General features: G+C 36.7%; 1 protein-coding gene across 4 annotated transcripts in view; it reads left to right on the forward strand.

The window, feature by feature from the left end:
* TNS1 (tensin 1) overlaps nucleotides 1–26,580 on the forward strand; it is a 2,530,757-nt gene that overhangs the window by 26,794 nt on the left and 2,477,383 nt on the right. For all 4 annotated transcript variants that reach the window (XM_044075133.1, XM_044075132.1, XM_044075134.1 and 1 more), the window contains one exon: nucleotides 18,994–19,108. In XM_044075133.1, the coding sequence (XP_043931068.1) occupies nucleotides 18,994–19,108 (115 nt within the window). Of the gene's footprint in view, nucleotides 1–18,993; nucleotides 19,109–26,580 lie in introns of those variants that run through there.

Genomic DNA, 26,580 nt, shown 5'->3' on the forward strand with positions numbered 1-26,580 from the left:
TGTGGCGGATCCTAGCTCCCAATAGGCTGCTCACAGTCACCCTCTCCTTGTTCAGCCTGGTAAGCGGAACATCAGTGTGTCTGACTATAGAGTCACCTATTACTAGTGTATCAGGCATGGTGTTTGGCCTTAAGGGCTGTGATTGATTGACACACTGATTTATTGAAGTATGTGTTGCATGTGTTTTGTTTTGAGGTGGTGGATTTTTGGATGTCTGTTTTACAGAGACAGTGAAATAACAAATGTTATTTACCGTCCCACTGAAAATAAAATCAGTTCTACCAATAACCAAATCAAATTTGGAAACAGTTTAAAATATTATTCAGTTCCTTATAACAGACAAGGTCCCTGGCGCAGAAATGTTATGACTTACTTTTATGCTTCCTATTAACATTCCTTCAGTATTTAGCAGCATTGGTATTGCACCCAAACCCTTTCTTGTTTTTTTTTTCCTTGTAAAGCTGATTTTGATTCTAAAACCTTAGAACTACCATACCTCCTGAGAAAATATATCACCCTATCATGATATTGAATGTTAACTATAAAATTTGTACAAACCATGCCAACAATTGCATTCTTCTATATCTCTGTCAGCTAGTTTATTCTAATCAAATTGGCTTTATTCAAGAAAGAAAAATGTACTGCTAATCATATTTTTCAAGCAGTTCTACTTTATACTCAGAACTAGCCAACTGCTGCTTTCAAAGCTTATGGCACTGTAGAGAAAAAATTATTATTTAAATGTATGCAAAAAATCTAGAACTTGTATATAATATTATTTCAATTTTACATTATTTCCACCCCTTACTTTTTGAGTATTGATAGATATTGATGGAAAACATCAGGAGATGGCTAATCCATATGATTTAGAGGGATGAAACTCTATATTCCAAGCAATATGAGTTAATTTAGAAGCTTTGAAGCTGCCTGGGAAAGGAGTAATAGAGCCTACTCACTTGTATCTGGGCATCAAAGAGGGGGTCCATATCTTAGGTGCTGAAGGTGTGTAAATGTACCAACTTCCCTGATGGAGACCAGAGAAACTTGCCCGATGTTCTCATTCTAGGAAGCAAGGCCATCTGCAGGCTTACATCACTTGCAGAAATGAATGATAGTTCTGTGATATGCACATTCTCCAAGAAGAAAGATTACTGGGAACATTCAGGGTATCAGGAAAAAGCAGTGTAGAGTAATATAAAAAAAAATTATTGACCAGTAAATAAAAGTTAAGTGCTTTTGTTCCTAGGTAATGAACGTCATCAGAACTAAAATAACAGATCTGATTTCTTCTTAAATACATCACAAAGTAAAAAAAAAACATCCAATCAGGACATGAGATAAATAATTCAATTAAACCCAGCAGCATTAATCACAAGCTGGGTTAAACTTGGAAAGACAAAAAGCTGAAGACAAAACAGAAACCCCCCATTGAAGTACCATCAAGATAGACAATGGAACCCCCCCATTGAAGTACCATCAAGATAGACCATGTTAAAAAAAAATCACTAGAACTAAATTAATGAAATAAAATGGCTGTGTAGATACATAAATGTAAAGTATGATAAAAATATGATAAAAAACAGGAATACAATAGGTATATTTTTAAAAGGCTGATAAGAGCAAGGGTGAAACATGTAGTAAGCAACATAATAGGAAAACCGGTGATTTTGTGTGTAAACATCCCTCAAAATTGGCCACTTTAAAATACGAGAATAGGGATAATCTCACAAAAATTATGCCAAAACAGAGCTCAAGGAAATGCAAAAAATACTGTGCAGTTTGGCATCTCTATGTTTTAAGGCTCTAGCGATGGAAATAGCACCATGTACTCAGTATTTCAAAAATGCACCCCACCCCAGGCCTCCCATTCCCAGTTCTGGATCATAGTCCCACGCTTCAGGTTGTAACAGTCCTCCATTAAGGATACACAGGCTCAAAACTTTCCAGGACAGGGACACTCATCCTGTCTGCCAACCCAGGCCTAAGAGGATAGAGACAGCTGTTCTGGCCTCCCATTCTCAGTTCTGGATCATATTCCCAAGCTCCAGGTTGTAACAGTCCTCCATTAAGGATACACAGGCTCAAAACTTTCCAGGACAGGGACACCCATCCTGTGCACCACCCCAAGCCTAAGAGGATAGTGACAGCTGTTCTGGCCTCCTATTCTCAGTTCTGGATCATATTCCCAAGCTCCAGGTTGTAACAGTCCTCCATTAAGGATACACAGGCTCAAAACTTTCCAGGACAGGGACACCCATCCTGTGCGCCACTCCAAGCCTAAGAGGATAGTGACAGCTGTTCTGGCCTCCCATTCCCAGTTCTGGATCATGTCACAAGCTCCAGGTTGTAACTGACCTCCATTAGTGGTACACAGGCTCATAACTTTCCAGGACAGGGACATCTGTCCTCCCTGCCTGCACCATAAGAAGCTTGAGCCACTAATCGAACTTGGGTCAACTGAATCTTGGTCACAGATTTATCCATTAATGCCACATGTCTGACACCTTCATATGCTCACTTAAAGACCAAGGTAAAATTTGTGGACCTAGAATATACTGAACCTAGGTAAGTCTATTGAAAGACAAGCACTACATGGTTATAGCAAATTATACATCTCAAAAATAGTAATACTCAAATGTATCTATATTAAGAAGATTTTTTAATTCAACTCACATCAAACTACATCTTTTATTTATTAAGAATTTTCTTTTCCTTCTAAAATTTACTTTGAGTATATTTTTCTAAAGAATGTGGGGACTGAAGGAAAGTCATATGAGGAGAGGTCTCTTGACGGTCCCTTGGCAAACCCTTATAGATCATTTTCATATGAGAATATTTAAGGGAACAGACCATGAAGCTTCTACCTTCTCACAAATATGGATTAACTTTTATGAATGTCATGTTGAACAGTCTCATCCAGCCCTTAGTAATTGACTCTGTACTGCAATTACATTTGCTTGCTATAAGCTTATTGGAGTTTAGTATCCCTTTACAAGAATGCTGACGTGATTATGACATTAAGAGTTCCTAGTTCTATATTTAGTGGCATGTCCTTAACTCAAGGGAGAGTTGCAGAAAACAGCAAGTTCAATTTTTATTATAAATTTTTTTGTTTCTTGTTTTATATGTTTTGTGGAATCTTGGTCCACCTGATCAAACTTGTGAAAAACATGTTTTTTTCTTCATTGTGATTAAACAAATAATATTTAGGCACTGGATTTGTTATTTCATCAAATTTCCTTTATCACAGTGGTGGGCTGTGTTTGTATAGACTTGAATAACTGAGCAAATATCCTTTGATTCAATAATGTAGCAAGGGGAAGGGTGGGTCATTTTGATTACAATATTTTGCAGCACTGTGCCAACAACATGTTCTTTTTGTTTGATGAAAATCGAATAAAGATTACTTTTGAACCCCCAAAAATGAATAAGGTTATAATGGTTCACATAATGTAGCATGAAAGTTGATGTATGTGTCCACTGTGCATTTACAGTCGAAAATGTTGTGTGTGTGTGTTTTTTGTGTGTGTGTGTGTGTGTGTGTGTGTGTGTGTGTGTGTGTGTGTGTGTGTGTGTGTGTGTGTGTGTGTGTGTGTGCGCGCGTGTGTGTAAAATGGCTGGTGCAACAATGTGCACAACTTTTAGTAAATAAAACAGCATCAAAGGTACTCCGGAACTCTTTTTATGTATTAATGTCTAAGCAGCTGTGATTTTTCTTGGCCAGTTTCCCTCTGAAGGCCCGTGAGTGGATACTAAAGCTCATTATGTTTAACAGAAAGACACAGAATATTGTCTGAGCATTTTTGCTTCAAAATCTATATATACTCTACTTTACCTGACTAAAATGTATCCTGTTGTGTGTATCCTAGCCTTAATGCATAGACAAGTCTTTCTATCTAGTTGTCTGCCTACCTATTTATCCATATAACTATCAATATATCTATGTATAGGGTGTCTCAGAAAGGCAAACGTGTTCCTGTTAGAAACACCTTCTTTTTGTTCGCATATGTTGTGCTTGTAAATGCAGAGTACCTCATAGTAGCTACATTTATTTAATCATTTTGTAATTGAGGTCGATGCTGGTACCAGAGGCCATTAATGAGGGTTGGAACAGGAGCTCAAAAATGCTAGCTTACTTGTTCACAGTCAAACAGTACTTGAATGAGATATCACATCAATGTTTTAATGTTATTTGATTATCATCTATGCGCAGTGCAGTAACGTAAAGTAGTAACAGCAATAAAGAGTAAATAATGAAAATATAATAAACAGAATTTAATGACAGATAGAGATTTTATCATCATCAGGACACAGGGATGCAGTTACTGTTAGGGAACATAATTAAACAGACAGATCTTTAGATAAGTTTTACAGCAGTGTACAAAGGAATGAGATAAAGGTAGTGTTTCCATAGGCTCTGGGCCGAAAGGACAAAATAACAGTACCATAGTGCCCCTCACTAGTTTAGTTGCAGGCTTAGAATTTCCATATGACAAATGAGACCAAACTTGTGTAGAGTTAGTTACATGAGTACCATGAACTAACATTAAGTATGAGAAGTAGCATGTATACATTGCAGGTTCGAGCCTTGGACGTGGTTCATTTTGTTTCTTACTAGTTTTGTACCCAGTGGGGATTTTTCTTTTTGTTACATTGCAGGTTCTACTGTACCGTACGTACTAATATGACCAAACCACAAAATGCCTGTAAGCAGTCTAGCTGTTGAATTATGTACCATATGAAGTCACCTAAGATCCATTCATGATATTCCTAGGTGAAGGTCATTAGAGGGATTCAGCCAGGTGATGATCACTGCAGAGCAGCAGACATCAAATCCTCAGTTGGCACAAGTTTATTTATTAGGGTAGTATGTTACAGATGAAATCAAGATGTTTAATGATATCTTAATTCAATTAAGTGTTATATGGTCATTGAAAAGTTATTTATTTATGCTCTGTTGATCAGGTTAGTCCCACTATGCTAGTGGCCTCTTTTCAGGGAAATCTGAGGTAGCATTTATATCATTAGGAGAAATTTGGCCAGGGCATGAAAGAACTTGCCCTGCTCTTTTCAGTAAGTGCAGTGGTATCTTTTACATCGACCTGAGCTACCATCAACTAAAACAGATAGGACCTCAGTTTAATGTCTAATCCAAAGCAAAGGATGACAAACTTATGATGCATCGCCGCCATTATATTGCACTGCTGTGTCAGCAATCCAGCTACCTAGTGTTGGAGTAGAACCCACAGCCTTCTGCACCAAAGGCAAGTATGAACCTGCTATGCGACTAACAACGATTTCACATCTTTGGCACAGTCTCCACTTTGTTACCACTTTAGACAGTAAGTAATAGGGTACAGGTTAGGAGAGGTGAAAAGGTAAGTGTTGTGTGAATGATATATCATTTAACCTACTCTCCACTACTTTACTATAACTATTGATTCTGTTTCACTGGGAAATGTGTACTCACTACCCTTCATCTTTAACTACATCTGACAGACTGAGACCTGAAACATATATCTGAGAAGATTTTTATGATGGTCCCTAGTTTAAGACAATATTTAATATGTACCACTTCAAAACAGATACGTATAAACTGAAAACCTTTTTTTTCTTGGTGTTTGAGCCTTTGCTGTTTTCATCCTTCTTTTATAGCTGTCTCCTGCCTGTTCCTCAAACTTACAAAACATTCTCAAACTGTAATTAACCCCTCTGAGGAACTGTTATTATTAAAACCAGTTTTCACAACCATGGGGAATATGAGAGGATGTAAAAAAATGGAATTTTCCTGACAAATTCTGAGCCCAGTGAAGAAGAGTTGAAACAAAAGTCATAAGTAATCTGATTTCAATCAGCTGGAGTTTGTGCCTTAGTGGATTTGTAAATTTAGTCAGGGAAAGTGTAGACACTCAAGCATGAAAGAAAGAGAGAGAGAGAGATACAGAGAGACAGAGAGAGAACGAGATGAAATGAAACAGTGTCAGGAGCTGTAAGGCTATTATTGAAAGAAATTCAATGTCAGTTTAGATTTTTAATGAGAAGCAGAGAAGGAAATGTTTCTGTAAGTAAACAATAAAACATGGTTTATAGTACCGTTAGACTAAATTGGATAGACACTCTCCATCTGCAAGACCTGTGTGTTTTGCACACCATCTATCCACACAGTTTGTATAATCATTTTAACTCTTGTTAAAGTGATAATTTAGTGAAAGTGGACAGAAGAAATTAGTAACAGTGGAGACGAAATATAGTCTGTATTGTAATATGATATTATGCAAGTAGTGACAATTATTTTTATGTATCACATGAGCATATTGTAGTACATGTTAAATAATAATAAAATAACACCTATTTGTTAACAAGGTAGACATGCTGGACACACAGTCCCTTTTCAGGACTGACCCTGAGGTTTCTATTATATAACCGAAGATGCAATCCTCCGAATGCGTCTTCATCGAACTTGAAAGCATGAAACAGCAAAATAGCGAAATGGCATATAAGCTATTTCTTTCCCTGGGAAATAAATTGCTTGGCTGCCTCCATTACTTTGCCATTTTCATCACTGTAGTGTGATCTCAGAGTTGGTATATTTAAGTGGGGGGGTGTGGGGGTGAAGCCCCTCAGTTTATGTAATGTTTTGAAGTTTTTAATTTTTATTTTTTTATTTTTTTTTTTTTGTGGAACAGCGATTTTTTTTCCCTGGGAAAAAAATTGCTGTTCCAAGTGTTCGGAATTGTAAGCATTCGCTTAAATAGGGTCGATAAATTAGAGTTCGTTTTTTTAAGCATTCGCTGATTTAATTTGGACCCTGACCTTAGAGCTCAAGATGACAGAATAGGCAAATGAGGACTGAGGGAACCAAACCCTGCATCACAGAAACCACAGCCACAGGTTTTAACCTCTAGGTCACCTGCTAGACCAGTACATAAATGTTGTATCTCCTTATCTGATAAATTATAATGGCATACTGAATGGTGATTTAAGTACAGATTTAAATGTCAAAGGAAGACACCTCTGAAGTTTTAAGCTATGCTGTAAATTGTACCTGAGCTGGCAAAGTCCAGTAAGGCATGATACAAGGCATAAGGTCACTATAAATAAAAAAGAATATTGACTAGCTATAATTTATACTGCAGAGTAAGAAGGAAAAAGGATGACAAAGCCAAAGACTCTCTGGAAAAAAAAAAAGAAAAAAAGATAAGTCTGGAAATCAAACGTTTTCATGAAGTGAATCAATTATATTGCAGTGAGGTTCACATGACATAATACATTAAACATAGTATGAATGGCTATTCAGTGCCATTGCCTGGTGTGATAACTAATGCCTTATTTAAGTATTACTTGCCGTAACATGGAAAGCCAGTGTGATTAATCTAGAATAATGCATGTCTACTGAGGTGTTTGGCATTGAGTACACCTTTGATTTTCAGCTAGTTGCAATAATTCCTATGAGCAAATTCTTAAGTGTCAAATTAGACTGTATATATTTCTATGTTTTGTTAACCAGGTTAAGGCACATTAGCACTGTCTTGTGAAGTGACTTGTTCAGAGTCAGACAACAGGTAAATGGAGATGGAAGGAATTAAGCCCAAGACTACAAAATGAAGTTTTATAGCAGCTCATAGCTTTACTCTTTCTGTTCAGTTTCTATACAGGGCCGATCCAGAAAGTCCCAGACAAAACACGTAACCCATCTGCACAAAATTCTTGCAAATCTGTTTTTAACATTGTATCAGGAGAGGTGTGCAAATATCCCTTGATGAAACAAATATTTCAGCACACTGCCTCTTGAATGTACACTGGCCCACAAATCTTTAAAAATGCACTTGAGGTAATAAAATAAGCTCTACCAGCTGTAAAACACACTTTGGTCATTGCTTCACATTCATTTAGCTTCATTGGTGTAGCATAAAAAGCCTTGCTATAATCCGAAATACTCAGCATATCCAAATACCTGACGTGACTTTACCACAGGGTATATAAAGTATTACTTTAAAACAAGATGTAAATGACTCATCTGACAGACCCTGACAAAACACACCAAGAAATGTTTGCAGACATTTTAATGAGCCATTATAGGAGATAAAATAACTACCCCTGAAAAAAATAAATAAATAAAAGTATATGCCATACTGATTGGCATAGACTCTGGCTTAATGGCCTCAGTACATTATTAAATATGTATTTATCATTGTGTATTCAAAAGTCGGTACAGTACGCTGCTTCCCCTTCTGAATGACTGCTTTTAGAAAAGGAGAGAGGTTAGGACATTATTTAGCAAATCTCTGCATTCTTACTACAATACATTATTCTTTTTAATACAACAAATCATTGTTTATATTTGCATGTCTTAGCTGTTAAAATCAATGCTTTATTTTTGTCTGTTCAGAGTATATTTCATCACTAACTCTTGCGTATGGGACAATGCTTTGACTGAAGCTCTTAAGTAGATACTGATTGATTAATAGATAGATTTTTTGCTGATTTTTAATTTGAATTTTGATGTCTCTACTAAGACTGAAGGGCTAAAAAATAAAACTAAGGTAATCTGGTGTAAATTAGAAAATACATTTTATGATGCTTAAAACCACTATGTTTGGCAAATGCGCATGCTATACTACTCCTATACAAAACTGTATGCCTGTCACTGAAATTCAACACTGTAAAGTTTAAAGACTCTGGTAGAAGTCTACACATGCATCAGTTGTTGACCTCAGTTTGAGTCTCACAACCTCTGCATGTATAAAATGTACAGGTCTCTTCAAAGGTTCTTCCATCAGATTTGCTTGACTTGACTCTTTAAAACCCAGGAAAGTGACCCACCTGGCCGTTACTTTTTTCTGACTTACAGCTACAATCACCTCATTAACCCTCCTCTATTTAAATCAATGTAGCCATATATTGTTGGTCCAACCTTCACCTATCAGCCTATCACTGATGCCCCCCTGCACCCTTTATTGTGTGAAAATCAGTACATTTTATTCAACTCAGTATCTACTTATTCATCTCCATGCTGATTCTCTGTTTATCATTCATCAGCTACTTAAATGTATCCCCTTTTTCTTCTTTTCTGTAAAATCCCTAAAACCTTTATGCCCCTTCTTAACTCTTGTCCTCCAATTCACAAGCTATGCCTTACTTGTTCTCATATCCCTTTTTTGCTCATCTCAAAATCTCCCTGTATTCCACATATCTTCTCTCTCCTTGTCTTTAATGACTTATTTGCTATAACGGCTTCACTAGTATGGTTTGTTACTCAGAAGAAAATAGTTTGCAGTACCAAGTTAAGAAATAAGTCACTTGACAAAGACAAAGTTCCTAGGTTACAAGCAAAAAATATCCAAAAATAAGCATTAGATTCTAGTGTGTCTCAGTTATTTAATAAAAAAATGGCACAACTACAATAACAACAATAACAATAATAATAGATGATTCATACTGTTAACCAGATAGAATTATGGCTGTTCATAGAATATGTGCACTGTAAGTCCTGTTTGCTGTCCATGTCTGTAATTTTGTCATTTGTTTACTTTTGATGCATTACCTGCTTTAAAGTGATAAAAGTAGTAAACACAAAACAAGGCAAGCTGCTCCTAGGGTAGCTTAATTTTAGATTTATTTTGTCTCCTCTGAATGTTCTCAGTTTTTTGAGATTAGACTGTGCCTTGGTTTTCCTTTGTTGGTTTTATATATTCATGGTTTAAAGTTATGTTGATTATACTGTGTGCTGCAGGTAAAGAAGGTCCATTAGACAATCAAACGTCTTTAGTAAAATGAAAATAAAAATGCCCAACAAATACAAGGTACCTTCGCAGATAGATATAGTGAGTACAAAGGCATAAAAAACACTGCTAAGCTTAGCAGTGTTTTTTATGCCTTTGGTCTTTAGTAAAATGCCACATTTACTCTGTCCTAAAGCTAGGCATGCTATTATAGTCAATGTACTGCTACCCAGAATGGAATATACTCTCCCTGTCATTAGCTCACACTCAACTCAAGACATCTCCTTGATTCAAGCTACTGAAAACAAAATATTAATATCATACACCTCACCATCCCCTTAAAGCCACATATTACAATACACCAAAGCAGACAACAACCTGTAGTCTCCTGATCCACCTTCCTCCAAGCTACACTCATTTCATTTCAAACTACTGTTTGAAATCTACTAACCACTACTAAAAAAAAAAACTACTGTACAGTAGAGTACAAATCCATTCACTTAGATCAAGCAAATCTTGGCACGTACTAAGACCCCCCATTCAAATTTATCTGAACTAAATGTGCCTTTTTCAAAACTGCACCAATATATTAGAATGTTCTGCAAAATTGCTTTAGCTTGATGAACAACCCAACGAGCATCAAAATGTAGCTCAAAAAGTGTATCACTGAGGAAAACAAATTATAGTAAAAAGGATCCAGGTTGATCCCCATGTTTATGGCAAGCAGAGACTTTTTTTTTCGATCAAATTGTTAATTTACTGTTGAAACACTGGGACATGTTCACGTACAATTTATACATTTTAGTCCATTGAACAAATTCATGACTCTCCTTTAAAGTGCATACTCCATTTACAATGAGGTGACTTCTCTTGTAAAATGCTTACAGTATATTATTACTTGGTTATGCATGATCCATCTTCCTTAATGTTGAACAAAATGCACAGACAAAAATAACATTGAGCATACATAATGCCAACTTACTTAAACATCAAGTAAGTGAAACACTGGAAAAGGAAAACGAGTTCCTTTCCTGGTCTTTATACTAAATGGCCCCCATACCACTAGCGTCCAATTTGTCTGAATAGTGGCAGTGTCATTTTAAGGTACAGTATGGGGTTAGGGATGGGGTGGGGACATAGTTATGGTTAGCATGCATTTCTAAGGTCGGCAGGGGCCATCACCTGTTTCCCAGTTCCCAACACAAATTCTCATTCCCTTACTCTAAACTACCCGCTCCCTCTATAACCCTAACCCCTAAAGTTCCTGATTGTTTCCAAAATGTAAATTCCTAGACTGATCCCCCAAGCGTAAAACTGTCTTCCTACTCCCTATGCCTAAAACTCCCTTCTCACTCCCTAAGCATGAAATCCTCCTTCCACTATCTGAACCTAAAATCCCCCTTATGCTCCCTCCCATTGGCTACTTACCCAAACTCATATTCAAGTCTGTTCATGGGCAGCAACCTGCGTGAGCTACAAGGGCCTTGAGTACCTGGCTTTAAAATATTGGTTTTCCAGCTCTGGAACTTGATTGCCTGTAGTGTTCCCTTCTAATATTTGTATAATTTCTTTATGTCTTGATTACCTTTTATGACCTCTATTCACCCATTTTGTTTACATGGCAAGTTAAGAGTAGACATATTTGCTCTTATTCATGTTTCTGTTGTTTAACCTATGCATTAATGCCTTCAAAATTCATCTTATGCAGCTCCGTTTTACCAGTTGTAAGTCCAACTTTTCTCTTCCAATTGCATGTTCATTTTCTTAAACATGTTACTAGACTCATCTCTTCAGGTTGTTATGTACTTTTTATTGTGACTTTACCAAGTACAGGCTGCTCCATGGCATGGAAAGTGAGATAACACTCTGACAGTGTCCCAGACATACTGAGACCAAATAGCCGAATTGCTGCTGAAGGAAATAGGAGTGACTGGCTCATGACGCCTCACCCATTCTAGGATGAAATTGGTAGTTCAGTCCTCTGTAAAACCAGCACCTGTTGGACAAGTAGTTGAGCATGCAGTATTTCACCTATCCAAGTCATTTGCAGAATCCTTCATGGATCATATGTATGAGTCTGCATATATATCACTGTGAAGTTACGGCAGACCTTCAGTCTTGTGTTCATGTCAGACATCAAGAGTGTGGCTAGGACTTTACACTCCCTTCCTCTACCAAGTTATTTAATGATGGCTTCTGTAGTTGTGATGCTGTTAAGTAGCTCCCTAGTGTGGGGCCAGTGAATGTCCATCCTTAAATATGCCTAGACGAAGCCTGATCCTCATGCCATTATAATGAAGATGGCACCTACTGAAGCATAAGAAAAACAAAGACATTTGTTGAAGCACAAAGAAGGGTTTGCAGTGGGGGGGAATGGGGACCAAGGTACTCTTCAGGGTGATAGTCATCTATGTACCATTCTTCTCCTGATACCCTGATGACTAAAGACTGAGTTGCTATGAGCTTAGTCTCCCCTAGAAAGACGGACTACCCACTTGGGGTACAGAGATGTTTCAGTCAACCATGGGAATGAAAAGGTGTCCACTAAAGAAAATAAAGTCAGCTTCTGTTTCCACTGCAAATTCCTATGTATAAATGGAACATGGAACACTGGAAAAATGGTCCCTTGTGGTATGTGTAATCAATGTAGCCACGTTATTCATAGGTCCAATGTCAATATAGGCAATAATTATCTCTATAAGGAGAAGAAACAGTTGCTACTCACAGGGGGTAGTATATTTTGCTTTTTGTGTACAATGTCCACTATTTTATGTTGGAAAGACTCAAAGAAGACTATCCCAAGGAATATACGAAAATTTCTATGACATCTCACACCATAGGGACACTAATGCTCTATATAGACATGTGAACAAACTTCCCTCACATAGTTTTAAATTCCTAGTACTGTATCATGTTTTAAGGGACCCACGAGGTGGACTATGGAAATTAATATTAGAAATAAAGAGACATGGTGGCAAATCTATTTGAATGCTGGTTCATCCCCTGGGTTAAATGAAATGAATTCCATCAATAGTTTTTTAAAAATGAAAGTTTCTGACAGGTAAAAACATGTGTATATTAGTTAAAGGTTTTAGCTTAGAATATATTTACACACACACACACACACACACACACACACACACATATATATATATATATATATATATATATATATATATATATATATATATATAGTAATACTGTTAGTTGAAGAATGCATCCACAATTTCATATGGCTGTATTTTTAAACTTTAAATATTGTAAAGTTTTCTATTGGCTGTTGAACCCTGATGATGTAAACAAATAAGTATATAAGGGTATTGTTTTTAACTGGGTTTGTCTGATGAAGTTTGGTGATTACACCAAACGAAAGCACTTACTAATAAATTTGTTTCTGTTTGTGGACTTTTTGCCTGCTTTTCTACTGCCAGACTTTTCTGTGTTTCTGCTGGTTTCAGTACAGTGGTCCTTATTATTTTTTATCCTTTTAGTAAGGTATCTCTTTGGACGTTCCAGTTGCTGCATGTGTCTGGACAGATACACGCCAAAGAGGGCATTATATTCAATCAGTGGCCTAATGAGGGCTGAGTAAAGGGGGGCAATGACATCCCTAAACCTAGACACAATCTCTTTGTTTATAAATTGTGCAACATAGAAAGACTTTCTTACAACAATGGACACACGTTAGTCAAAAGTTAGGTCACTGTCCACACACATTCCCAAATCCCAAACAACTAGGTCAACTCTTTGGAGGGACATATTGTTAATGTGGTAGTCCACTGAGGTAGATGACTTCCAAAAGTGTACAATCATGTATTTTGTTTCAGTTCGTGATTTTGGCACCAGTTATTTATTGTAATACACTGGAAAACCATGTATATTAAATTGTGAAGGTTTTCACACAAAAGGGATGGCTGTATAAAGTAGAACTGAAATAAAAAGATGGTCAGACAATAACATTTACCATAGGCTGTCTAGATGGGTCATTTTCAAAGCCAGTCAAAGTATTGTTTGGTGTGTGAAAAAAGAAGTCACTTAAAGAAAAATATAAAAACATAAACTATGTAAAGTATATACAGAAAAGTCATCATAGAAAAAATGTAGAGAAACAATATATAAATTATGTGGGGCAGGGGCAATATATAAAATTAAAGTGTAAAAAGATAAACATATGAATATGGATTTCCTCTCATATAAAAAGATGGATTGTAGTGGAATTAGTAGTCCCCCAAATTGCATGTAGGTGTGCATGTCATGTATGTGAATGTAACAGTACAGCAGGTTGACATCCCATCTAGTACCAGTTTCTTTGCTTTGTGACAAGTAGTTTCCAAAATATGTTCAACTCCCCTGCAGACTTGAAAAAGAATAAAGCAAATAGTCAGAGAATGATTGAAAATAATATAAATTAGAAGTAGTCCTGTTACTGAAAACAGATAAAAGCAAGAAATACTAACACAAACTTGAAAGTACATAAAAGCTAAAAATACATATGCATATGAACCATTTGCAGAAAACAAAGAACATTTTAAATGTTTACAATGAATAATGCCATGTTTGTATGCAGTGAAACAATAGGTTCTGTGTTTCTTAATTAGAGTCCCGATTGCTTAGAAGGTGGTATGGTCCCATGTTCAGGAAAGTAGAAGATGACTTAGTAAAGACAATTTGGGAGAGATGAGAAATAGCCAAGAGGAGATGATATGCAGCCAAACGATGGATAACCTGCATGGGAGACCTGTGACAGTAAAGTCTGATTGTGGCTATGAAATGAGAGAGCTGGTGACAGTAAAGTCTGATTGTGGCTATGAAATGAGAGAGCTGGTGACAGTTGATACCACACTTTGACCTCATGTGGAAATGGCAAAAAGAGGATTAATGATGTTGGTATCTATCTATATATAAGGATTATCTTTCAGATATCGAAAGACCAGAATCCCGAATGTTATTTTTGCAAAATGAAAATAACTAAAGTTAAAATCTTGAATCATGAACTTTTCCCCAGGTCAAGTAAGCACTTGCCCAAAACTATACAGTATACACTGAATGATCTGAAACCCACCTAGGTGGGGGGGATACACACCCCAACTATGTATACCACCTCTGAGATTGCAGTACAGTGGGGAAAACAGCATATTTCCCCACAATGGGCAAGTGTGATTTGGGACTTTAACTTCTCACAAAAATAACATTTGGGATTCTGGTCTTTCAAAATTTGAAAGGGAATCCATATGTGTGTGTGTGTGTGAGAGTGTGTGTGTGTGTATATATATATATATATATATATATATATATATGTATATGTATATATATATATATATATGTAAGAGAGAGAGATTATTAATGAAAGAATCAGCAACTAATAGGAAATAATATTACAATATCTTGACTAAAGCTACTTTGCAGTTTAAGACAAATCTGGGTTTTACAAGGAAAGTTAGGAACATTAGACCATGTGAATTCTTGAGGAAAAAATCCAAGTAAGCAGGTAAAGGGAAACTAGGTAATGTTATGAATGTTTCAGGTTGTGGTGCATAGAACTGATTAAATAATATGTGTTTCATTAGGTGGTCTACTTTATCCCCCCCCCCCCTCAAAAAAGGAAAAAAGTAATGACTAAGTGTGTGGGAGTAAAGCAGTATAGTGAGATGCAGGTTGAAATATGATGTGAGAAAGGGAGCTGCATCCTGTTGACAAGTAGTTTATTTAATTTGTAGTGGGGGAAGTGTATGCATTACAGCTGAGGGAATTGTGAAGTCAAGAAGTGATGACTGATGTATACATGAAGTGCAGGTAAAGTTAGAAGCCGTTAGTGTCAGAAATCCCTAATGTGCTCCTAAAGGGAGGAAAGGCATAAAGATTTTGAAGGTCAATGGTCAATAATTCCAAACAATAGGAGTAAATTAGAAAAAAAATATTTCTCTGAAGCTTAGTATATGTGGACATAACAGAGTGCACCTGTAGCCGCATTTTTGGATGGTTCATGGAAAGTGAGTTGATGAGACAGTAAGCTGGTAAGAGACTAGTGGGAAAAAATCTTTATCAATAACTTTCACTCTGCTATTCCTAATGCCAAAATCATGCAATATGCAGATGACTCTACACTTATCTGCTCTGCCTCTAACCTCCCTGAACTCCTATCTAAAACTCCAACTGCCTTCTCAACTACTGAGATCTGGATGCACCAAAATCACCTTTCTCTCAATGCTAACAAATCTAAAATACTACTATTCACACTCTCAAAATATTTCCTTTTTGATAAAAAATTCCTTCCAAGTCCTGAGCCAAAGTAACTCTCTGATCAAAGTTGTTCCCTTTGCCAAACTACTCGGTATAACTATAGACGAACACCTCAAGTTCAACATCCATATTCAGCAAAATATAAAGAAACCCACCAAAAACTAAGTATGCTGTACAGGAACAACCACTTCCTGTCTACATCTACCAGGCATACTCTGGCCTCCTCTTACCTCCTTCCCTCCCTTCTGTATGGTACCCCACTACTAACTAACCTATCCTCTACCATCACTTCCAGACTTGAAAGCTGTTATAACAAAATTTCTAAATTTGTCACCAAAGCCAAACATTCCATTCATCACTGTGTTACCCTACAATCCCTCAACTGGCTAGAATTCGCAAATTACCTGGACTTCCCTCAGCTCACTACAGCACATAGACTAATATTTAATCCAACCAAATGCTCCACTCTAACTAACATCCTTCCCCCATACACCCCAAATAGAACTCTCAGATCTGAACACCAAAACTTAATTACTGTCCACAAACCTAAACGTCCTGCTGGACAACATCTCCTCTCCTTCTCCTTGGGTAAGAAATGAAACTCTCTCCCTTCGACACTAAGGACAATGTCAAACACAAACAACTTCAAAACTCAGCTTTACACCTACCTCTCCTCCAAACGGAAATGTAACTGCATTCTCCCTACCTAGAACTCTTTAGCAAAAGCCCCTGGGAGGGTATCCTCCTGAGTTCCTAAGCATCATAGCTGGCTATAACCTTCTATAGCTAATTCCCATACAATCTCTCACACTCTGTAAATAGCTTTTGACTTTTGACTTATTTAACTGTGTGAATTTGTTAAAATGCATCTGCACAATATTTTTCCACTATGGGCAATATTGCTCACACTTTGTATTATTTGATATGTATTTGTACTTGTACTTTTATTTTTATTGGACTGCTATCTTTACAGTAATCTGTTTCATGGAGCTTTTCTCCCTGGGGGCCTCCACTGAAAGCAGGCTCTCTGGGCTCAGTGGACTTCCCCGGTAATCAACTGGAAATAAATAAATAAATAAATAAATAAATAAATGTCAAGAAATGGGAATTGGTACATAGGTTCATAGATTAGTACTAGGCTAACTGCCCTTGCAAGCCATTTTAAGCCTAGCCAATTATCCCTTGGGAGACTCAAACCTTGCACCTTGTATTTGTAAGGCAAACACCTTAACCATTAGGCCACCCTCCCAACCCTTACAGGAATAATAGAAAAAGGTGTGTTTTGGATTATCATGTGCACACTGTCCTGTGTTTGTAACCTGCATTTCACAGACCTAAACTTCTTAAGGCACCTTTAAGCACTGATATAGATTCCTAATACCATTTTAAGTTAAATGACTGATTATTTTCAATATGCATAATGATTTCTCAGTAACAAAGTCTGCAACTTGCCAGGGTTGCAGAGTGCACTGCACATTGTCAGCAGCTGCTGCCATAATCATTATTTCACATATTTGTTGCTTAATGCCCACCAAAATAAAACCTTGTTGTCATTGATTTATGACATCATTCACCCATTATGCAGTTCTCCTGTATCTAAGTCCTGTGTTCCATGGGATCCCAACTTATAAACCTAGTGGCTTATTAGTGCCTTAATTGACTTTGGCTGCTCTGCGCCGAGCAGAGGCAGAGTGTACATAAAACCTTTTGAAAAAAGTGCATGTCTGATTTTATTCCGTGCTAATCTACTCCTGCTTTTCAGAATATCCAAGGATTTTGCTTTGGGAGTTGTGCATTGTATCTGTTATAAGTACACCACATCAGAGTTATAAAGCTTAAAAAAAGAACTTGAAAAAAAAAAAATCATACAGAGAAAATATTAGGTTCAAAACGGACTGTTTTTCCTCAGCAATGGTTCTTCTTTTTTTTTCAAAACAGGTTTATTGTTTTAACATATAAGAAGCAATGGTTCTTCTAATGGCAACTTTCAATGGTAGTAACAGTAAATGTAAAGCTTTCCTAATGTGCTGTGGAGGTACAGTTATTCATACATAGTGTGTATTGATATCTAAATATATATCTATATATATATATATATATATATATATATATATATATATATATATATATATATATATATATATATATAAAATATGTATGCTATATATTATATATTGTTATATATTAGTACATACAGATGGATAGATTTTGATCTAGATATAAATGCCCTTTTATATGTTCACAATTAGGTATCTAGCATTGCACAGATTTATCATAGCTGACAAAAGACTCAGAGCTTTTCTCATAGATATAGTGCCCTCTGCAGATAAATTTGCTTTCTGCATCCAGCATACTTCATTATCTGCTCCTGATTCCATGTGTTCTGATTTTGGGACTTGATGCTATCTTATTGCTACATTTGCAATTTAATAAGCTGCCATGATACAGTATGTGTTTGTTATTTATGCTTTCCTGAAAGAAAGATCATTAACGGTCCTTTTTAGGACAACAACAGTGTAAGGCTATAGAAATCTTGTGCATTGATTTAACAACTTTCTGTTATTTAAAACAGACATTTTATAGTTGTGCCCTGTATGGATGCTGGCAATTCATGGAGGTTAAGTGAAATGTAATGGTATTAAAGCAGGTAGTAAAGAGCTATAATATCTGCCAGGCCAGAGGTAGAATGAAATGGTTATGGACAGAAAGGAGAACCAACTGGGGAGGGGATATGAGAAATATGGAAAGAGATTTGAAGAGGAGATTGTACAACTACAAGGTAACAGTCAGATATGGTAGGTATAGCCTTGTTATTTTTGGTATTTTTTATAAAACTACTTGTGTGAGTTGTAATTCAAGATGTTTCATTTGTTGGCTATAGAATGTAATAACAAAATTAATCGACTTATTTTCTTTGTGGATAAAAACATCAGCTCATGGAGGAGGAAGGGAATGCAGAATAAAATACTAATAAAATATATGAATGCAATATTACTGATAATTGACTAGCTTCTCTACCTCCTTTGTCTAGCCTGAAGACCTTGAAGCTTCAAATTCCCATACATTTAAGGTGAAAAATTTCAAGAAGATCAAATCATGCTCCATATGCAGGCAGGCGATTACACGAGAAGGCAGCATCTGCCGTGGTAGGTAGTAATTATAAGATAAAAGATACAATTAATGTCTTGTTATTTTAAATGTGATTAATACATAAAACAGCATTTGAATTTTCAAACAAATGTGATCTAGCACTGTCCCTGAATAGTTATGTCATAATGTATATGTGATAAATGGGAAATGTGAATTTAATTGATTTTTACAGTGCTACAGTTTTGTTTTGCTTGTTGCTCTATCTATTTATTTCATTATTATTATTATTAATCTGCTTTACATGCTCATCCTGATTGAGTTTTGATCCTTCTACATTATTCTGGGTAGTCACACTTGTGTCAAAGGGTATATTGTAATTTACCAGTGGTCTCTTGAGACAGTCACATTAGTGTCAGTGGGTATATTGTCTTACCACAGTGTCACTCATGGGACAGTTTCATTAGGTATATTGTGATGAACCACTGGTCCACTAAAGGAACAGTCACATTAGTTTTATTGGGTATATTGTGACTTGCCACTATGTCATTAATGAACAATCACACTAATGTTTATGGGTATATTGTGACTTGACCAGGTCACTTATAAGACAGTCACATTACTATCAATCGGTGTATTCTGACTTATCACTGGGTCACTCATGGTCAGTCACACTAATGTCATTGGATATGTTGTGTCTTAGCACCAGGTCTCCCATGGCAGTCACACTAATGTGAGTGTATATATTGTGAATTACTACCAGGTTATTTATGATGTAGTTACACTAATGTCAGTAGGTGTATTCTGATTTACACCAGATCACTCCAGGTTTAGTTATACTAATTAGTGTCAGTGGAAGTATTCTGACATATCTCTGGGTCAGCCATGGGACAGTAGCACTAGTGTCATTGGGTACACTGTGTCTTATCACCAGGTCACTCATAGGATAGTCACATTAGTATCAGTCCATACATTTTGGCTTACTACCAGGTCACTCATGGGATAGTCACTTTTGAGAAAATCACACTAGTTTCAGTAGTACGGTAAGAAGGCATCATCTTTAAAAGCACAGCTCATTAGCAGCTTTTAACTATCAATATAAAAGTGCAATATCTTCATTCTCAGAACTGTCATGGGATAAAATTGGTCACATATGTGCCACTCAGCTGCAGATAAGGGTTACCTGGAAGTTATTTTCAAGCCCATTGACAGAGAATTTTCTCCAGGACTGAGCAGCGGCTCACATTTTAATTAATACACATGGGAGACATCAGGTGTGGAAGCTCTGACTGTAAATTTATATATGACCCTTTAGGGGCCTGTCATTGGATTGGCATGTTGACAAGTTGTCAATAGGAAACACAGCAATAGTGGCTTCAGGTGTACCCACTCAAGAAATCCTGTAATTTCTCTTATTCATGCCTGGCTTCTTTCTTTAAGATTTTTGTCAGAATTCCTGCTAAGTGGAATGGGAGTTCTGTGCTTCTGTGCCTCAATTCAAGAAAGCCATTGCCTGGTATAATGGTAGAGATATTCTAAAGTTATGTTGTCTTCATGTATCTAATTCAGAATTTCTTCTGCCATATTCCTCACTACATGCTCAGCATGACAACTCATAATTCATGTATGCTCTGTCCCACATTCCAAACTGTGCAGACTTATGTTCATAAACTGTCCCACATGCCAGGCAGTTCAGTCACCATTGCTGGAGTGAGTCTGTGTGAGCAGGCTTCTGTTTTCTAATCACACGGTAGTGCTTAGTCTGTATGCATCAAGTTGTATCCTGGACTTCATTTTGAAGATTGTAGAGTCCCCCAGATGGGATTTCCTGTAGTGGGGAACCTTGTGACCAAGATGGAAGAAGATTTCCATCCATGAGATAGATAGATCAAAAAAGGCAACATTCCAGCAAAGGATATAATTTCAAATGTAGCAAAATAAATAGGCAGAACTGACTGCCTGGTTTTCTTTTTGCTGCAATATTCTGCTTCTTAGGCCATCAGAAAGGAAGTAAAATAAATAAATAAATTATCAAAAGGGCTTAAGAAGTGCAAATGCACTTTTAGAGATGAGATCTGAGACAGGGGCCAGTAGAAGGATACAGATCTTTCAAAAGCAGCTGTAAACAGAGATACTTTTTATGTATGTATTTATTTATTTTTATTAAATTTTTATAATAGAGTAGAGCAGTGAACATAGATTGACGAGTTTCAGGCTCGTCACAGGTTAGCAACACATAAGGCTGGATTCATAAAAGTTACCGCAAAGTGTATGCTTTGTGTACACTTAGCGTAAACTTTCTAAGTGAATAGACAGTACAAGCATTGTGGTAAAGTTATTCTTGAATTCAGAAAGTGTACACATTGTGTGTAAACCAGCAATCAGTGTATAATAAGAGGGATAACTTATAGTATGTACAACAATGGTCAATGAAAAACAAACACAGTAATATCGGGTCTCTATTATAACCTCAAATGATTAAAAGAGTGAATGCTCTTTAATCGACCCCTGAAAATCGAAAGCACTAAATCCCGAACACACGGAACAGAGATGTTTTCCCAGGGAAAAAAAAATCGCTGCTCCACAAAAAAAAAAAAAAAAAAAAAAATCCACACACAAAACAAAGCGAGGGCCTTCACTCCCCACCCCCCCACCCCCACTTAAATATACCAACTCCAAGATCGCACCACAGTGGAGAAAATGGCAAAGTCAAGAAAATGGCCCAGTGATTTTTTTCCCTGGGGAAAAAAATCGCTGTTCCGTGTGTTTGAGATTTAATGCTTTTGATTTTTAGGGGTTGATTAAACAGCGTTCACTCTTTTAATCATTCAAGGTTATAATATAGACCTGTAATATCAATGTGCAAGAATTTGAAGTACATCATGTAATATTAATGCAGCGTCAGCTGCAGGACAGCATACATTAGTGATGGTGTGTACATATTTACAAAAGAAATAATTTGTTTCAGTGATGAATCAAGGAGGCAGAAGTTCACAGGAGTAGCATGGAAGGGAGTATTTGGTCAGTTTATGTGATACATCCTTTTTTATTCTGCAATTTGCATTTATTTTCTTTCTGTCAAAAGTGGTTGAACTGTGGTCAAAGACTAGAGTAGTTTCACAACTCAGTGAGAATTGGTGAGAGTGATTGCCATAGGTTTTGGAGTGAGCACAGAGAAGCTGTGGTTGGGGCTCTAAAGTTGTTTAGCCTGGGTTTGAGTGTTGGTCCTGTGTAGTATGGGTCCTAAGATTATAGGTTGGGGTGGTAGTGATGAGTCTCATAATGAGTGGAGAAGGTATGTTTTAGAGTGGCAATCTGAAAAGAAGGGGACCCTAGAAGAAGGTTTCCTTTAACTAGAAATGGTAGTCATCTGGTTTTTGAGAGGCTATGATGTTCATAGAGTGGAGAAATGGTAATGAAGTAATATGTCTTATTAGATAAGGTTTGAAGTGTTGTGTTTTTGCTTGAGATAGAGCCAAACAGTGATAAACGGTATTCAAGTTGGGCAAGTAGAATGCCTTTGCCTATGGCATCCCTGACTGGAGGACAGAGGGATTAGGAGAATCTTTGGACCCAGAATATGAGGCATTTGATTTTTTTGGATCTGCAAAGGTGGGAAAGGTAGGTTGAAAGTTAAGTGGCTGATTGAGCCAGATGTCCAGGTATTGAATGAATGTGGGTGTTTCAATATGGTTGTTCTACTGATTTAGCCTGCAGAGAATACAGTGGACTCTTGCCACTCTCTTTATTTGTTTTGAAGAAGATTTTTGGGAGGTGAGTTACAGCTTTTTGATGCTAAGCCATTTGCTTAGTTTTTAGAATGGAGTAGCATAGTTTGTTCGGGGTGAAAAAGTGCCAGGTGAGTGCAATCTTTATTTTTAGTGCCATGCATTTCCGGTATTGCATTTGTAGTCAGAACTGCCTAGCACTCTGTTTGTGGCATAAACTGTAGCAGATTCCTGCTACATTGTAACAAGCAGTTTGCTACATTTTAAAAGAAAAGAAGACTTTTTTTTTCTTTTAGAAGTGAAATGCTTTAACACTCCATATATGGATTAAACTGTATCAGTTTTTTCTCCTCAACTTAAAGCTGATGTGGGGGGGGGGGGGTGCAGATCAGGGGATGGCAGCAGGTGCCAGAATGCCTAGTTGCACCTCTGCTAGATTTATATATGATTATATCATAACCATATATTAGGAGTTATAATTAAGGTAAGCTAAATTGTTTATTTTTAAAAACTGAAAATAGTAAAGGGACAAGCGTAGATTAGTGCAGAACATCAGACTGCATGGAAGCAGTTTGAGAGATGGAAGTTCCAGTTTTTACTCTGAAGGATCTGCTGCTGAGAAAGACTGTGAATTATTGAGCCATTCATGGGATTATCCCAGTGCTTGTAAGAGGGGTGGTTGTAGAATGGAGTATCAGCCATATTATTAGCTTGGATTAGGCAACGAAAATGGCAATATTATGTTGCTTCTATTCAAGGTGATTAAGATGTCACCCTTAAGATTCCAGAGTGCCATCATGGTACTCCTGTCTCAATAAAAACTGTATCGTTTGTTGGAGAGCAAGTGGTATTTGTGAAATTATGTGGTAAATTGAATACAGATACATTTTCCAAATGTTTTGCCTAATGTGTGGAGTATAGAGATAGGCCACTAGTGGCTGATGTAGGTTGATTTTGGTTTCTTTCCACTGTTCGGACACAAAGTTGATTCCCAGATTGAGGACATGTTGTTCGTAGTGTTTAGATATGAGGTATTTAAATATGTGCCTGTGAATTGTCTATTTGGTGATATTCTGTAAGGTGGTTTAATGTTCTCTATTGAGTGGTGATGGGTTATTTTTCTAGTTTTGTCAAACTTTATTCAAATGAAATCTTAAGCTGCATCTCATCTGCCTGAGTTGGTGGTCTCTCATGTGGGTATAAAAGATCCCATGCCACTTAATGAAAACAGTAGGAGTCCTTTATATATATATATATATATACAAAAGAGCTCTTATTTACAACATATTTACGCAGTTAAAGATATTTACAAATGGACAAATACATATGTATTCAAATCTGTTTACATAAATTCATAACTTCCAGTACAGTCATACTAAATTTTCATTACTATTAGAGCTCCCACTCCTTTTCTCATAACCACAAACTGATTTTACATAATATTGTTGCTAAAATCCATTTATCATTAAACATAATTTCATTTATTCTTTCATTAATTAATTATAGCCAAGTAACACCTCCAGGTGTTTCTTCAGTTGCATCCTCTAGACATCAAACATTGCTTGCTCATGTTTACTTTAACAATTCCAAAACCATGCTATATGCACTGATTTAAAATGTTTCATTTATACAATGGCAGATACAACTGTATTGATATTTGACCTCTGTATAGTGAAAGTAAAGAGATATTAATTGTTGTTCATTTAATGTTTATTTTTATTGACATAAATGTCATGTTTTTTAAATCTCTCAACAATGAAGTAGAGCATATGAAAGCTATCAAATTCTGGTGACAGTATGTGTGTAAATTGAATGGTTGCTAAGATATAGTAAGTTATTTGCAAAATATTACAAACTTAATAGTTACTGTGTTTCCTGTGACTTATAAAATCCAGTTTAAGACCTAGAACGTAAAGTATGCTACCACTATAAGAAATAATGGGTCAGTATCAGAAGAAATAATGGAAATAGCACCGAACAGCAAAACATCAAAAAGACCGGACCTCGAAGTGCTGTTAGTGAGACCGCAGTACAGTGAAGATTGGATTATTTGCCCTTTCCTCACTGTAGTGCGATCTCGGAGTTGGTATATATATTTATTGGTGGATGTGGGGGGGCACAGCCCCCCACAACAACAAGTTTGAGGACTGGTCTTTTTGATGTTTTGCCGTTCGCTGTTATTTCCATTCGGTCTTCTGATATAGACCAGAAATAATTTGTGCTGAAGCGTTTGTCATTTACACTTTTTAATAACCACTATGGTTCATAAGTTGGTACTAGGCTATCAGCCCTAGGGCCTATACAAGCCTAGCCATAACAATTCCCTGGCTATTTCTTCCCCACACTATTTATTCCCTGGATCCCTGTCTAGCAGGGTGACTGACGTGATCCCCGGGGTGAATTTCCTTTCTCCCATCCAATCGTCAAGGTTCCTTTTGAAGAGGGCCAAAGAGGCACTCTGCTTGACATGTATGGGCAATCTATTCCAGAGTCTGGGGAGTCTCTGGGTCAGGAACCTATCCCTCCAGCATGTTTTGTTTATTGTGATGACAAGGTTTAGATCCCTGGAATATGTGGCTCTGAGGGATTGGGATTTCTTTAAGTGTAGCATGTCCAACAGCTCTGGGTTTGACATGGCCTTGTATGTTAAGCAGAGATCGCCTCTAAGTAGACGATATGCAACAGAGTATAGCTGGTGTTTTTTAAGGCGGTCAGCGTAGGGCATCTGCCTTAGGCCTGTAATTCTTTTAGTGAGGTATTTCTGTGGCCTTTCCAGTTGTTGCAGATGTCTTGAGAGGTACATACCAAATGGGACGTTGCATTCTATAATGGGTTCCAGAGATATGCACTTTTTTGAAATATGAGGACATAGTTTGGCTCTATCAAAAGCTTTGGCTCCACCCACTGGAAGTTAAAGTGCAAACTTCCAGAGCACCATTGGGGGGAATGAGATAAATATAACCTATATGACATAAAAGTATTTCTTTATTCTTTTAACATATTCTTTACTTCTGTTCTTATTATCTATGTTTAATCATATCCATGTTTATTTTATTCATTTCTTTTATATCTTCAAAACATTTTCTTGATGTAGTTCTCACCATAACTTTTTTATTCTTAGATTTCAAAGAAGAATGTTCTTTATTTTCTTCTTTTTGATAATTTAAACATATTCTATCATTTTCCTTTTATGTAGTATATTTCCTTTTCCTGACAATTTATCTAATATCAGTCTTCCCAAAAGATCTTGACATTCTACTTTCTAGGTTTAATTTTATTTCATCTGTTAAATTATCTCCATGGCTTTACAGAGTAATGTTTTGTCATTACCTTCTTATACCAAACTTTTTTACCCTCTTCTGTAGCATCAATTTTTTTATTTTCCACAAAATAATTTTTTCTTGGTTTGTCTTTTTCGGCTTTTTCCGGTTAGGGGTCGCCACAGCAGAACTCCGGTCAGCTAATTATTGACAGTGGATTTTTATGGTGCCAAGTTGCCAGCCAGATGCCTAACCTTCAGTGAAGGCACGCCCATTCAGGCATGTCTTTCGAACGCCACTCGACTGTGGGGAGGACATGCAAACTCTACACAGAAGGCACTCCAGCCAAGAATTGAACAGGAGAACCTCTTGCTGTGAGACAACAACGCTACTGCTGCACCAGTGCAGCATGGTCTTGGTAACATTTTATTTATTTTTTTATTTATACATCTTCCAATGCATCATCATAATTCTTTTATTTTTTTTCTTTCTCTATTTTTCTCACATTTGCCACTGTAAAAAAAAACAATTTTATATTTTCCT

The sequence above is a fragment of the Protopterus annectens genome, chromosome 6.part0 (assembly GCF_019279795.1).
Source record: "Protopterus annectens isolate FY-2018-M chromosome 6.part0, PAN1.0, whole genome shotgun sequence".
Classification (NCBI taxonomy): domain Eukaryota; kingdom Metazoa; phylum Chordata; order Ceratodontiformes; family Protopteridae; genus Protopterus; species Protopterus annectens.